Source organism: Phocoena sinus, chromosome 16 (genome assembly GCF_008692025.1).
Source record: "Phocoena sinus isolate mPhoSin1 chromosome 16, mPhoSin1.pri, whole genome shotgun sequence".
Classification (NCBI taxonomy): Eukaryota; Metazoa; Chordata; class Mammalia; order Artiodactyla; family Phocoenidae; genus Phocoena; species Phocoena sinus.
This window is the reverse complement of record NC_045778.1, coordinates 38,584,986-38,599,113: the sequence shown is the minus strand read 5'-3', so window position 1 is coordinate 38,599,113 and position 14,128 is coordinate 38,584,986. Positions and strand designations below refer to the sequence as shown.

Sequence of the window (14,128 nt, the reverse complement as noted above, 5' to 3'; positions counted from 1 at the left end):
GGATTCTTAACCACTGTGCCACCAGGGAAGCATCCCCGTCAGTTTTTGGAGCATCTAAGGTGTGGAGCACTGATCTGAGGAAGATGAGTGGGTTTTCAGATCTGGTGCAAAGATGAAAGGGTTGTCCTGGATCCCTTGTAGGGACCTACTGGTCTGAGAATAAAGGAGAACAACCAGGTGTGACAGATGAAGAAATAGATACATTTTACAGAGTGAAAATTAGGAAATCAGGCCTGATAGCTTCAGTTTCTATTTCTGTTTTTTTGTTTTTGATGTTTTTAAATAGAGGTGGAGACACAGGTGGTGGGTGGGTGGCTTGGGGAGAGTGAGGAGTGTTGTCACGGCCATCTGGGTTTGAGCAGGTGCTGAGTGGAGGGTGGGGGGGGGGGGGGTCCTCTCTAGGACGCCGCCTGGTGGGACTGTCTCCAGCGGCACTCAGCACTTACCACAAAGGAGTGGAGAAGGCAGGCAGTTGAGTTCCTCTTCATTTGGAAGTTTGCAGGGCAGGTGCAGTGGGTGGCAGAGCGGTAGCTGAAGGAAAATACCGTGGGTTTGTGACTAGCCGAGGAACATAGGCCGTGAAATGGTGGCAGTGGTCTTAGAGAAGGAGAGGAGGGTTGAGAAGCAGAATGTCGGGGGGTGAGGGGAACGTGGGGGCGTGGGTTAGTAGATGCTGTTGGGCTGGCAGGGTAAGGGGTTGTCAGAGGTGAGTCTGGTAAACTTGGGGATGGTTTAGAACTCCAGGAAGGGGAGGGGGTGTGCCAGGTAAGGTTAAGGTCCCTGGTCAGGTTTGCTGAAGTGAAGAGTGGGTTGAGGGGATTGCGAGCTGAGATGTTCTGAGCACTCGAAGGCTGGGATGGAGGAAGCGCTGTGCACCTGGTCCTGAATTTCCCCATGAGCAGGAAGCCAGGCTTCAGGGACTCCCGGGATAGTGGGGTGGGGACCATATGCCATGGGGACCAAAAAGTGGATGGAAGACAGAAACGGAGGGGCCTCTTGAGAGGAGGGAGCTCTTCTTTGCTCAGCTCTGAGATGTGGCTTCTTTTTGTTTTGTTTTTAATAAGATGTACACTGAAAATTACATACATTGTGTTCTTTTGATTAGTAAATTTTGTTACTATTTGAGTTATTTTGTTTTGTTAAGTTTTTTTTTTTCAGCTCTGTTTTTATTCTCCCCTTAGGTCTTATTTTGCCGTCTTACAGATGAGCAACATAAAGTCTACCAAAATTTCATTGATTCCAAAGAAGTTTACAGAATTCTCAATGGAGAGATGCAGGTCAGCCAAATAATAGAAGCTGGAGAAAGAATTGTGGACCAAGGAAAGTGGGGGAGGAAAGGAAACTAGTACTAGTCAAGGATTCACTATTATTACCCTCTGGAAAATATCTGGGTGTGAACCTTCCCTTCATTTGAAGCCCTTCCAGAAGTAAGAGAACACACAGTTTGAGCATGCTCCCTTTTTATCTGTACCGCAGCACTGTTACACTTGAACCCAGCACTGCGTGGTCCAGTGGAAGAATGCACTAGACAACAGGGTCTGTAATGGTGGGTCCTACAGGGATTGCTGTTCCTCTGTAGCCTGTCGGGAGCAGCCCCGGACTGCTGGGCTGCACAGAGGAAGAATTATTGTTATACATTTTTGTATAAGTAATAACATTTTAGTTATTGGCCATATTCAGCAATATATGTGGGTAAACGTCTCTTCATTCAGCACATGTAGTAAGTTTGTCATCAGCTTTAGTCAAAAGCTTCACGTAGACTCTTCAGCTTCTTTGTGCTTCAGTATCTTGAAGCGTGAATTGTATTTTTATTTGACAGGTAAGACTTCCTTAGTCCTTGGTCCATCCTCGTTGGAGGTACAGCTGAGCAGCATGGGGTGCTCGGAAACACACTTTGCTGCCTCCTGCGTGGAGCCAGATAGAGATGAGTGTGGGTGACGAGGCTGCCTGTGTTCCGCAGTATCTACATGGTTTTTCCTCCAGATTAAGGCATTTTCGTTCTTTTACCCAGCTCTTACTATTTGTTTCATCTGTCATTGGCATCTCTAGGAGGTTTTGAAACCATTCACATTTATTCATCTCTCCTGTATCTCCCCTTAAGTTATCTTCACGTGTCTCCAAGTTGTGAAGCCTTAGGTGGTCTAGATCAGCACTGTCCAGTAGATAGAGAACACAAGCTACATGTGTGATTTAAAATTTTCTAGTACTCACATTGAAAAAGATTAAAAAGCAAAACAGGTGAGATCAACTTTGATAATATATTTTGTTTAGCCTGATGTATCTAAAATATTTTCATATGTAATCAAAAATTTTAAACTACTGAGATATTTTACTCTTATTTGTACTAAGTCTTCAAAATTGGGTATTTTACGTTGGTAACACATCTCAATTTGGACTACACACTTCACGTGCTCAGTGGCCACACATAGCTTGTGACTGCTGTGTTGGACAGCAGAGATGTCCAGGAAGAAAGACAAGTAACAGATGACTCTGGGGAGTGGTGATGGGGTTCCTGCTTTGTTCAGATCGTTTATTGTTTATTTGTTTGACTGCTTACTAGTTAAAACTACCATACTCTTTGGTTTTTGGCTTAATTTATGATTTATCTTTTTCCACTTGAGTTTTTATACTGGTGAGTGTGACTTGAGTCAGGGGTGAGACCTGTGAAAGATTCCCTCTTGTTGGGGTGGGCGGGTGGGCTCTCTCACTTTGGGTCTCCAAGCCCTTCTGCTGCGTGAAAAGTCCTGGACGTCGTTCCCATCCGTAGATTTTCCACGTGGGTATGTTTTCTGATAAACTAATGTAAAGGTAAAGGGAATTTCAACCTCCGACGCACATGTTAAAATACAGAACTTCTAGTGAGGTACTTAGGAGTATAATATTTAAATGCATTTGTTTGTAAAATAGATAGCTAGTGGGAAGCAGTCACATAGCACAGGGAGATCAGCTCAGTGCTTTATGACCAGCTAGAAGGGTGGGATAGGGAGGGTGGGAGGGAGGGAGACGCAAGAGGGAAGAGATATGGGGATATATGTATATGTATAGTTGATTCACTTTGTTATAAAGCAGAAACTAACACACCACTGTAAAGCAATTATACTCCAGTAAAAATGTTTAAAAAAATAATAAATGCATTTGTTAAGTTACATGATAGATTTCCCTAAATTTTAGATGGGCGTGATGTTTCTTATTTATATTTAAAAGGTGAGTCCGTATTTTATATACTGTGAACTGCATACTTTTTTTTTCTAGAGGGAAAATAAATCATCAGCAGTTGAATGTGACCCTGGTAGATATGTTTGGTCCAAAAGGATTTTTTTTGTTTTTAGAGAACGTGCCCTATCAGGAAAAGAAGATGTGTAAAGGTTGATTTCTTCCAGCTCCTAATATGCTGTGGTTAGGGAGGAAACTAAGAAGCTGGTGAAGAATTACTTTTTAATCTGTGTTACATATCAAACAGCCTCCTTCCTTTCCTTCCGGAGTGAATAGTATTTTACGTGGGGTAATCTGAGTGCACATAATTCTTTTGTACCGTAGATTTTCTCTGGACTTGTAGCCCTAAGAAAAATCTGCAACCACCCTGATCTCTTTTCTGGAGGCCCCAAGAATCTTAAAGGAATTCCAGATGAGGAACTAGGGGAAGATCAGTTTGGACACTGGAAACGTTCTGGGAAAATGATAGTTGTTGAGTCCTTGTTGAAAATATGGCACAAGCAGGGCCAACGAGTATTGCTGTTTTCTCAGTCCAGACAGGTGAGTATACAAACCTCATACAAGAAACAAGTTGGTTCTTTATGACTCACAACCATTATTCAAAAAATGAGGTATTGTCTAAAATACTGATTCCAAAGGCAAATCCACCCATTGACCCTGAAGTGGCAGCCTGCAAAGCTCTTTGGGAGATGGGACCTTTCTCTAGAGTTGGTGCCCAGAAGTCGGCTTTTTAAAAAAGGTTTATTACCATGTGATTATGGGGTGCAGGTGAATTTGGGTCTGAACTCAAATAAATGCTGTGCTGATTACAAAACTTGTAAGAATTAACAGTATGGAAATACCAAAAATATTCTTGCAGTAATTACATTTATCTTCCTCGAATCAGGAAACCCCTTTTAATATAAGCCTTTTGGGAAGGATGTGACTCTTTACACAAATGTGGAGTACTCACTGGAGGTGTACATTTGATTTTTAAACTCTTATATCCTCCACCCCTTTTCCCAAACAGATGTTGGACATATTTGAAGTGTTCCTTAGGGCCCAAAAGTATTCCTATCTCAAGATGGATGGTACCACTGCGATAGCTTCAAGACAACCACTGATTACAAGATACAATGAGGTAACAAGTGAACAGAATGATGAAGTCACATGGTGCTGCTTTGTGCGGAGGGGAAAGAAGGAGAGGTCTGCACCCACAGTGCTACATCTGGGATTGGGCAGTGGGTGCTTTTAACTCAGTGCATTTCTGGATTATTGGGATGTGTTGTGTTTAAACAGAGAATGTGTATTCCTTCTCGAAAACCCGGGTTTAAATATTGCTAATATAATTGATATTAAAAGTAGAAGCTGTGAGATGGGATCTTGGCTGACCAAAGGTTTCTGGGGCATAACCCATTGCTTGTATTGGGAACAGGCTTCCGTGTGGAGAATATGTAAAGGCAGAGGTGAAGAGCTGTAACTAGTCTTCCATGTGCATACTGAGTGTTGTGTGTCTTACCTCTAGGACACATCCATATTTGTGTTTCTTCTGACCACTCGGGTGGGTGGCCTAGGAGTCAACCTGACGGGGGCAAACCGAGTCATCATCTATGACCCTGACTGGAACCCAAGCACAGACGTGCAGGTCCGTTTATTTTGTTTAAAAGAGCGTGTTGGTGACATACTATCTGATGGCTTGCACTCGGGAGCATCCTTCGGTGCCACGTTACCCTCAGCATATAGCCCACATCTTGGTTGTAGCTTGTCTTCAGCTTGGAGTAAGGGTCTTCACAGTTTTCCCGTAGCAGGCACACTAGACATGGGTAAAAAGAGAACGTGGGAGGGGACAGACACACATTGTTTTCCAGGTAGAGTTGGCTAGGTCTGTTTTGTCACCTGCCTGTTTATCTTCCTTAATAGGCCTTGGTTGTACTTAGCCTCATTAGCCAAAATTCTAATTTCGGGGGTGGAAGGAAGCGACCGGCTATTAATCAGTGCTTATCGCTGAGAAGGGCCCTTGTTGAGCTGCATCTCTTCTACCGTAGGCCCGGGAGCGAGCGTGGCGGATAGGCCAGAAGAAACAGGTGACGGTGTACAGGCTTCTGACCGCAGGCACCATTGAAGAGAAGATTTACCACCGGTCAGTACACGTGGCTGTGCTCCTTGACCGGAGGGTGCTCTCCTGGTTGCGGGTGTGCAGGAGGGAGAGGCACGCTGCCAGGGTTTGGAGCAGGGGATTTTTAAAAAATAGTACTTTAAGAAGTCTTGGGACTTCCCTGGTGGTGCAGTGGTTAAGAATCTGCCTGCCAATGCAGGGAACATGGGTTCGAGCCCTGGTCTGGGAAGATCCCACATGCGGCGGAGCAACTAGGCCCGCGAGCCACAACTACTGAGCCCGCGCTCGGCAACAAGAGAAGCCCCCGCTCGCGGCAACTAGAGAAAGCCTGTGCACAGCAGCGAAGACCCAACACAGCAAATTAATTAATTAAAAAATAAAAAAGAAGTCTTTCCATCTTAGAGCAATAGTTGCTGTAACTGAGCAATATGTGTTTGGGGTTTTTTATCTTGTTTTTTTTTTCCTTTCTCATTAAAATAAGCTTAGATGTCTTATTGTGTGTTTTTTAAAAATGTCTTTGAACCTGATTGTTTTTCTACCTTATTAATAAACAGTTACTGTATGTTTAGAATTCTGAGGTACAGCTAAACATTGTTTCATACCAGCTTGATTTCTATCTTTTTAGACAAATCTTCAAGCAGTTTTTGACAAATAGAGTGCTAAAAGATCCAAAGCAAAGGCGATTTTTCAAATCCAATGATCTTTATGAGCTGTTTACTCTGACTAGTCCTGATACATCCCAGAGCACTGAAACAAGTGCTATTTTTGCAGGTATTCCATAAAGTAATTTAACTTAAAGTAACGACATACATAAGAATTACGCAGTATAACACTAGCATGTTTTTCCCTTTCACAGGAACTGGTTCAGATGTTCAGACACCCAAACGCCATTTAAAAAGAAAACTTCAACCGGCTTTTGGAACAGACCAGAACATTCCAGTAGGTAAAAAGTTCCCTGGTTCTAACACATCTGCAAACGTTGCCACGTCATCTGAAGAGAAATCTGCAGCTCTAGGACCTGAAGTGAATGCAGTAACTTCTAATCTAGGTGGTCCTTTGAAAGATGACCCTCAAACGTCTTGTAGTCTAACTAACAGTGAGAGGCTTGGAGAAGAGACAGGTGCAGTGTCCAGACTGCAGGATTCCTCAGTGATTCATGGAAACAGGGAAGGTTCAGATTCTCCAAGAATCAGCAAAATGTACAGGATGTCTGGTGAGGAAAGCATCGATGAAAAGGAGGGTCTTTCTGATAAAAGAGAACGCTGCCGGGTTCAAACAGAACCTCTTTGGGAGAGTGAGCAAACAGAAAATAATTTTTATAAGCACAAGTCGAAAACGAAACATCATGTGGCAGAAGAAAAGACCCTGGAGAAACATCTGAGGCCGAAGCAAAAGCTTAAGAGCTCTAAGCACCGCAGAGATGCCAAGTTTGAGGGAACTCGAATTCCGCACCTGGTGAAGAAGAAGCAGTACCGGAGGCAGGACAATGAAACTGAGAGCGAGCCCAAGGAACGCAGCCATGACGACTACGTCCTGGAAAAGCTTTTCAGAAAATCAGGTACTCCTTTTGCTGACCTTGCCACAGGTGTGCTAGGAATAGAAATGAGGGGGCCACTTCTAGCGGAAGCAGCCTTTCCTGACAGTGCAGAGTGTGTGGTCAACTGGAAGTATTTTTCCTTCTAAAACTCAGATTTGAAATGTATTGACATTTTTGAAAATCATTTTCACCTCTCTTTCCTAGGAGAATTTGAACCTTGGAGAACAATAGGACTCGACTTCTAACCACATACAGGAGGGGTGCAATGCTTAAAATAGATTTGTACTACCTGAACATTCATAGGTGATTTCTCTGCATGCTATATTTATCTGATTTAACAAACACAGGAGAGTAAAGTGACAGATCATGGGGGAGAGAGACAGGGGCATGGCCAGAGGCAGGCACTCTGGAAGTAGGAGAGCTGGTAGCTAATATCAAGGGAGAAAAATTAGGAAAGCAGACTCAACAATTGCTCAGGACCCTGGAGGGACCGGCCAGCCTGCACAAATTAGTCATCCCTGGGACTGTCTTACTCAGGTCTCACCAGTCACTGTGTTCCCAAGGTGACAGCCTTGACTTTCCAAAGATTGCTGAATCGGTTTCTGTTCAGGAAAGCAGGCTTACATATGGCATCTCAGAAGGAAACCACCTGGGCCTGATGCTTTCTTGTAAGGTAGTTCATTGGTAACTTGCTCTGTTTTTTTCTACAGTTCTTGGTCTATTTTCCTAAGAAAAGTTGTTTGTCTAGTTTTCAAGTTTATTTGCATGGAGGCATAGAAAATACTCGTAATAATTTTTTTTAAATTGGCTTCTTTTTCAAGATAATTTCCCCCTTGTCATTTCTAATTTTGTATATTTTTCCCCCGTTTCCTTTGTCAGGTTAAGCTAGTAGATTGTCTATTTTGTGATTTTTTTTCCCCAATAAACCAGGTTTTTGATTTATTAATTAGATCCATGGTTGTTCTCTACCTCATTAATTTATGCTTTTATCTTCAGTATTTTCTTCCTGTTGCTTTTGTTTTTGTTTTGATGAGTTTTTTTGGTCCTAATTTTTATAAAACTGTTTGACTTGGAATTCAGTTCCTTTATTTTTGTTTTCATTTTTATTGATAGACATATTTAGGGCTATGCATTTTCCACTGATGACTGCATTGGATTCTTCTGATATGTAGTGCTTCCATCATCATTACTTTTTAGAAATTCTGTAGTTTTATTTTATATTTGTATATTTTCCCCCTTCAGTAGAGAATATATTAGTAGAAGATTTTAAAGTTTTCCAGGTAACAGTGAAGAATTTATGTTGAAGTGTGGTTATTAAAGCATTATGCTTTGATTATACAAAGCAGTGACAGTTGATAGTCCCTCCCTCATCGGGTAGAGATGCAGGTGAAGAGCAGCAGCATTTGTAAAAGTTCCTGGGTCCTGGTGATCACGGGTGAATAGCAGCTAAAAACGTTCATGATGTTTCCTCTACCCACAACACTCTAGCCTATACAGAAGAAAACGTGTGATTATGTACGAGCTGAAATAACATGTTCACTGTTTCCTTTGCTCTTGTCAGTGGGTGTGCACAGCATCATGAAGCATGATGCCATCATGGACGGAGCCAGTCCAGACTACGTGCTGGTGGAGGCAGAGGCCAACCGTGTGGCCCAGGATGCCCTCAAAGCACTGCGACTCTCTCGGCAGCGGTGTCTGGGAGCAGCATCTGGTGTTCCCACCTGGACCGGCCACAGGGGGGTGGCTGGTACACCAGCAGGAAGAAAGTAAGAGGTTGCCACCCTGCCATGCTTGTGAGGAGGCCAAACCTGCTGGGCTGGAAGTAAAATCAGGGCAGGCGGGGATACCTCCTCCCGTTTATCTGAAGCAATAGAAAATCTCTCAGGGAGGGATTGGGTCAGCCAGATGTATGTGACTTGGGGAAAGACTTTTATCATCTTACCTTCTTCTTTGCTTTCACTCCCTCCTTTCCAAAGCTGATTTTTCAGGGAAAGGAGAAATCTGTTTTGCTTAAGAGGTGATGTCATAAAAAATAGTAAGAGGTACAGAATAACGATTAAACTTTAATAAGATGATTAGCTAGGTTTCAGCAATCAGTAATTACTATGGTATTCAGTGTGCTCTTTTAGAATAGTTTCCCTACCTAGAATTCAAGGGTAGTAAGTTGAGCAAGGATATTGAGTGGTTTTTACTTGAGATGCAGTAATAATTTCTACTACTTTACTAGGAGAGTAAAGTACGGGAATCTCAGGGGATAGAGCAGAAGCATCATGGCTGTGAAAGAATAACCGTGCAGAAGAAAATTGCTCCAAGAGGAGTTTAGTTGTTGGAAGGGCATTCTCATCTGTCACAAAGTTACATTTTATCAACTATGACTCTCTTCCGTATTTAGGAGAAGATTTGGTCAGAAAAGGAACTCCAGCTTCTCTGTGCAGCATCCCTCTTCAACGTCTCCAAAGGAGAAATGCCAGGTAATCTGATAGCCTATCAACTTTTCATTTGTGAGATCTACTTAATTGAATTGCCATGAAAATTTCACTCGATTCTGCATGTGAAGAGCGTCACTGGCACAGTGACATCTGATGTTTGCATTGTATGTATGCACTTTCATGCATTTATGAAGTACTTTTGTGTGAATTTAAAAGGGCCAGCGAACTTCCTAGAAAAGACAAAGTCTTTAACCCAAGATCCATAGTAGAATCGCTGTTTCGTCTTCCAAAAGTTCATATAAGGATGGGTGATGTGTGAGTTGTTGCCCATACCGCCTGCCCCATCCGGAGGTGAAGTACTAGCTCCAAGGACCACTGCCCTCTAGACTAAAGGTCTAGAGGGCCTTTATTGAATGTTGTTTGTAATTTCCTAGCTGCCAGAGCATTGTGCCCTTCTCTGCCTGTCCTACAACCCCGAAGGCCTTGAGCGCTTCACTGAGAGTAAATAGTAGGCCGTACTCTTTATCATTTAATACTTTGTTTTTTTCTGCTTAAGGGTCATGTTACTTATAAAATTTGAAAACTCCCAGGTTCAGATTCCTGTTTTAGATTAATATGAACACATTTAGGAATAGAGAACCTTTTTTTTTGACTTCCTGTGTTATGTTCTTTTAGCAGTAGGAATGTGAAGAAAAACTAGATTTATGTAGCTGTTCTAAGGAAACTCACATGAGGTGTAAAGTAGTAAAAAGATTTAAAAGTGAAGGAAGTACAGCTCTGATATTGTTTCTTATCCCACGGTGCTCAGATCCGGGAAAATTTGGGAGGAAGAACAGTAAATGCCCACAGAGCTCGTACCTGCTGGAGACGGTTTCCCTAGAAGCCTTCTTCGGAAGCCCGGCCCCACCCTCTCTGCCCTCCCTCCACTCTCGTCCCTCAGGATGGTGATGAAGCAAATAGTGTAGTTTTGGGTTTTTTAGGAAATGTTTTCTAAGAGTGGGTGCATTTAGACACTTGACTCTCCTCCTTTCCCTTTCCATTAGATGGTGTATCATCCATTCTCCATCAACCTCAGTGCCCTGGGCATGTGTGTTATCTTATGGCCCCTCAGAGCCTTTGGAGAAATAAGTAGTGGGAGCGTAAACTGGAGATTAAATATATCGATGCACTGGTCTTCTTTCTCCAGGACAGCACTATGAAAAAGGATGGAAAAGATAATGTTTCGGAGCATTTTAGAGGAAAAGTTGAAGACGCAGAGCCTTCATCCGGGGCCCTCACTTCATCCTCACTGTTGGCCAAAATGAGAGCTAGAAACCACCTAATTTTGCCAGAGCGCCTAGAAAGTGAAAGTGGGTACCTTCCAGAGGCTTCGACTCCTCCGCCTTCCAGCATGGAACACGATGACCTTCTGGTAGAAATGAGAAACTTCATTGCCTTTCAGGCCCAAGTTGATGGCCAGGCCAGCACTCGGGAGATACTGCAGGAGTTTGAATCCAAGTTATCAGCATCACAGTCTTGTGTCTTTCGAGAACTATTGAGAAATCTGTGCACTTTTCATAGAACTTCAGGTGGTGAAGGAATTTGGAAACTCAAGCCAGAATACTGCTAATCAATATTACCTTCTGAACTTTAAATTGACTTTTTCTAGTGGAAATTTCTGATTATTAATCTTATGATTAATAGTCATGTTTTGTCAGTGGAAGTCGGCTGCATTTGATGTTTACTTTGAATGATAGCTACCTCATAATTAAAACGTTAAGGAGGAAGAAGTTCTTCTCTGAAACTTAAAAAATACCTGGATTTCTTTTTTTTTTCCAAATACCTGGATTTCTTTTTTTTTTTTTTTTTCCAAAATTAATTATGAAATCAGGGACCTAACTGTCAATCCTTGGAACACATTTGTTCTTTTACCCAGAAGATGCTGTCAGGGAATACATTACTACTCATTTAGAAGTTTATAGACCAGAACTCTCAAGAATTCTTTTTATTGGTGCTAAAAACATGTCTTATATTCAGTTAGACCTGTTCAGTAAATCAGTTCGTCAGTATCTGATAACAGAATTGTTTGGGGTACCTAGCTTTTAAATGTTTAAATCGATCATTTGCCACCCAAAAAAGAGATCAGACTTGTTACCTTTTGAGTCCTATTAGTTGCCTTTAAACGATCTTCTGTTAAGGTACTGTTAAATTGACAGGTATTTTTATTAGTAAAGCATGGAATAGCTTGATAGTAAATGATGAGACATGTATTTTCAGAAACTTGTAGTTTTCTCAGTTTACACTGGCTTTATTTTAAGCAAAGGGCACCTTTCCCCCCCGCATAGTGAGTAGTGGTTTTAGGAAAATATATGTTATCTTAAAAAAAAAACTCAAGCAGAACCAAAAGTAGGTACAAATAAAACCACCAACGCACACACACACGCACACGGACATTGCTCCAGACCACACCCGGATATAGCATCGTCACCACATAGTGAGCACCATTCCAGCCCTCTCTCTGCTTACATCCTGGGCGGGAACTTGGAACCTTTTTTACCTTATTCATTGTCTGTCTTTCTAAGGATGCTGGTAACTTTATATCAGACATCATTGTTCTCCTTATTCTGTCCAGTCATCTTCATCTCTCTTTTCCCTTTCCGTTCGCCGTGACTCTCCTGTTTTAGAGGTTTGGTTTTCAGCTGCATCTCTTTCTGGCTGTTGTTTATGTGTTTAGAGTTTTGTGATGATGTTGTTTTGATCCTTAGTTTGTTTTCTTAGCGTTGTTTTTCTTTCCTTGTCATTGTTTTATCATCACAGCTCTGAAGTCCTGTTTTCTGAAGTTCATTGGCTTCCTTAAATGTCTTCTAGAGCTGTCACGGTGCAGTTCGTTTCTTAGAGTTGTTTCCTCTGGCCTGCTGTTTTCACTCTTTCTGATTTTTCTGTATTGTACTCTCCTTCCTCCCATGCTGTTTCTTTACATCTAGCTCATGCTAAAATCAGGCAGCTGGGTCCAGATCTCCTGTATGCTCTTCCCTGCCACCCAGAGAGAAGGGGTGTGGGTTTGGAGGTCGGGGAGAGCCTCTGCTGGGCAGCATGCAGCTTTTGGTTGGAGGACTTGGGTTTTACTTTTCTGTTCTGAGATTTTGTTAAATAGCTTGGGCCATGAATCCTTCCCCTTAGATTAGGAGATGTCATTGTCAGAGTCATAATTCCCACCAGAATTTTCTGCTTCTGTTTTTGGGTTCTGGCTTTTTTATTTTATTCTGTTTTTAAAGTAGTTCGGTATTAGAGGAAGAAGATTCTATTATTTTCTTCATTCTGCCATCATTATCTAGAAATAATAGAGACTTTTAAACAGGTCAGTACATCCTAAACTTGACTACTTGGCTCAGAAGGGAGTCAAAATTAATGACTTTTGTTTCTGGGAGGTTCTTTTTTAATTTTTATTTTTGTAATCAAGTCATTAATTGAAATGTAATCAATTTCAATTAAGAAAATTGCATCCCTTTTGTTCTCGGATTAAAGTACCAATGCAGTTCACGAATGTGAAGTGCTTTGGCATCCTAGCTCTGTTGTGTGAAATCTAAACTCTACCAAGCTAGGGAAGTTGTAGCCTTCTCATCAAGTAGAAAATGCCAGCAAAAGTTATGATACAGTCACAGCAAGGTGGCCTTCACTCCAAGCCTTGTCTCAGCTCTGCCACCAGCTGAGACCTTGGGTAGTCACCGCCTTGCCTGTGTCTCAGTATGGATACCTGTAAGCATCGTCATCGTGCCTCTGGGTGGAGAGACTTAGAGGAAGATGCTCTAAGTCGTGGTTTTAACAACATAGAGTAACTTTTTCATTTAGATAATATCTAACTTTTGGAACTTTAAAAGCTTTGTACAATATTGATAATGTATTTAAAATGTTATATTGGTATTAAGCTACAATAAAGGATTCTAAAATTTTGTGAAATTTTAAAAATTTCAGTTAAAAATTTTAGTTAATACATGAATATACTATCACTCTTTAAAAATTTTCAAGCCGTACTCTGCCTCCCCACCCCCTCTTGTTCGTTTTCCAGAGATAAGTACTGTATTTGGTGTGTATTCTTCCAGGCTGTTTTCCATGCCTTTACAGATGCGTGCAGCCGACTGCTGCTGTAATGTCTGTTTTCCCCTTCTCCTTTACTGGTAAGATTCCTGCTTTTTACCTGAACACGTGGCTGCTCAGCTCACGACTCTACTTGCCAGCCTCCCTTATGGTTAATTGTGGCCACGTGACCAGGCAATGGGCTACAAAGAGAACATCCAGACTGGGCCCTTAAATAAGGAATTGGGTGTCCACTCCATTCGGCATTCCCCTTTGTGCTGGCCGAGATGCCTGTGGGAGCTTAAGCAGTGACATGCGGTGGGGAGAGGTCGTGTGCTGAGGATGGAGACATTGGCCTGCCCGTCTTGAACTGTTTCCCTTTCACCTGTTAACTTAAGAGCAAAATAAATTCCTGACTTGTTTAAACCACTGTCTTTTGGAGTCTTTTTGTTACAGCAGCTGGTTTTGTTTTATTTGTGATTTACAAAAATGGGATTATCATCTTTATTACTTTGCAACTATTAACTTTTCATTTAACGTTGCATACATACAACACGTCCTTTCGTTCCTCTAAGTATAGCTCAACCTTCATGTAATTGCTGGAATTAAAATTAGGTGGATTTTTTATTTTAATGGTTGTAGTGAAAGTGCTTCCTTCAATTCATACTCCATAAAAGGACCATTTCTCCACACCCTTGCCAACAGTAGGCCGTATCAATCTCGGAAGTTTGTTTTCCTAAACAATATTGTGGTTGAAAATACCTTGTTTTAGCTTGAATTTCCCTGATTACTTATAAAACT

At 41.9% G+C, this 14,128-nt stretch overlaps 1 protein-coding gene across 4 annotated transcripts in view; it reads left to right on the top strand.

Moving 5' to 3' along the window:
- ERCC6 (ERCC excision repair 6, chromatin remodeling factor) overlaps window positions 1–13,753 on the top strand; it is a 74,636-nt gene extending 60,883 nt beyond the window's left edge. For 2 of the 4 annotated variants that reach the window (XM_032608317.1, XM_032608316.1), the window contains exons 12-21: window positions 1,182–1,277; window positions 3,538–3,753; window positions 4,223–4,333; window positions 4,718–4,837; window positions 5,238–5,332; window positions 5,934–6,079; window positions 6,165–6,866; window positions 8,407–8,611; window positions 9,238–9,316; window positions 10,461–13,753. In XM_032608317.1, the coding sequence (XP_032464208.1) occupies window positions 1,182–1,277; window positions 3,538–3,753; window positions 4,223–4,333; window positions 4,718–4,837; window positions 5,238–5,332; window positions 5,934–6,079; window positions 6,165–6,866; window positions 8,407–8,611; window positions 9,238–9,316; window positions 10,461–10,883 (2,193 nt within the window). In that variant the 3' untranslated portion in view covers window positions 10,884–13,753. Of the gene's footprint in view, window positions 1–1,181; window positions 1,278–3,537; window positions 3,754–4,222; window positions 4,334–4,717; window positions 4,838–5,237; window positions 5,333–5,933; window positions 6,080–6,164; window positions 6,867–7,049; window positions 8,612–9,237; window positions 9,317–10,460 lie in introns of all 4 variants that reach the window. The other 2 variants (XR_004346204.1, XR_004346203.1) reach the window with 2 other exon arrangements.
- The last annotated feature ends 375 nt before the right edge of the window (window positions 13,754–14,128 follow it).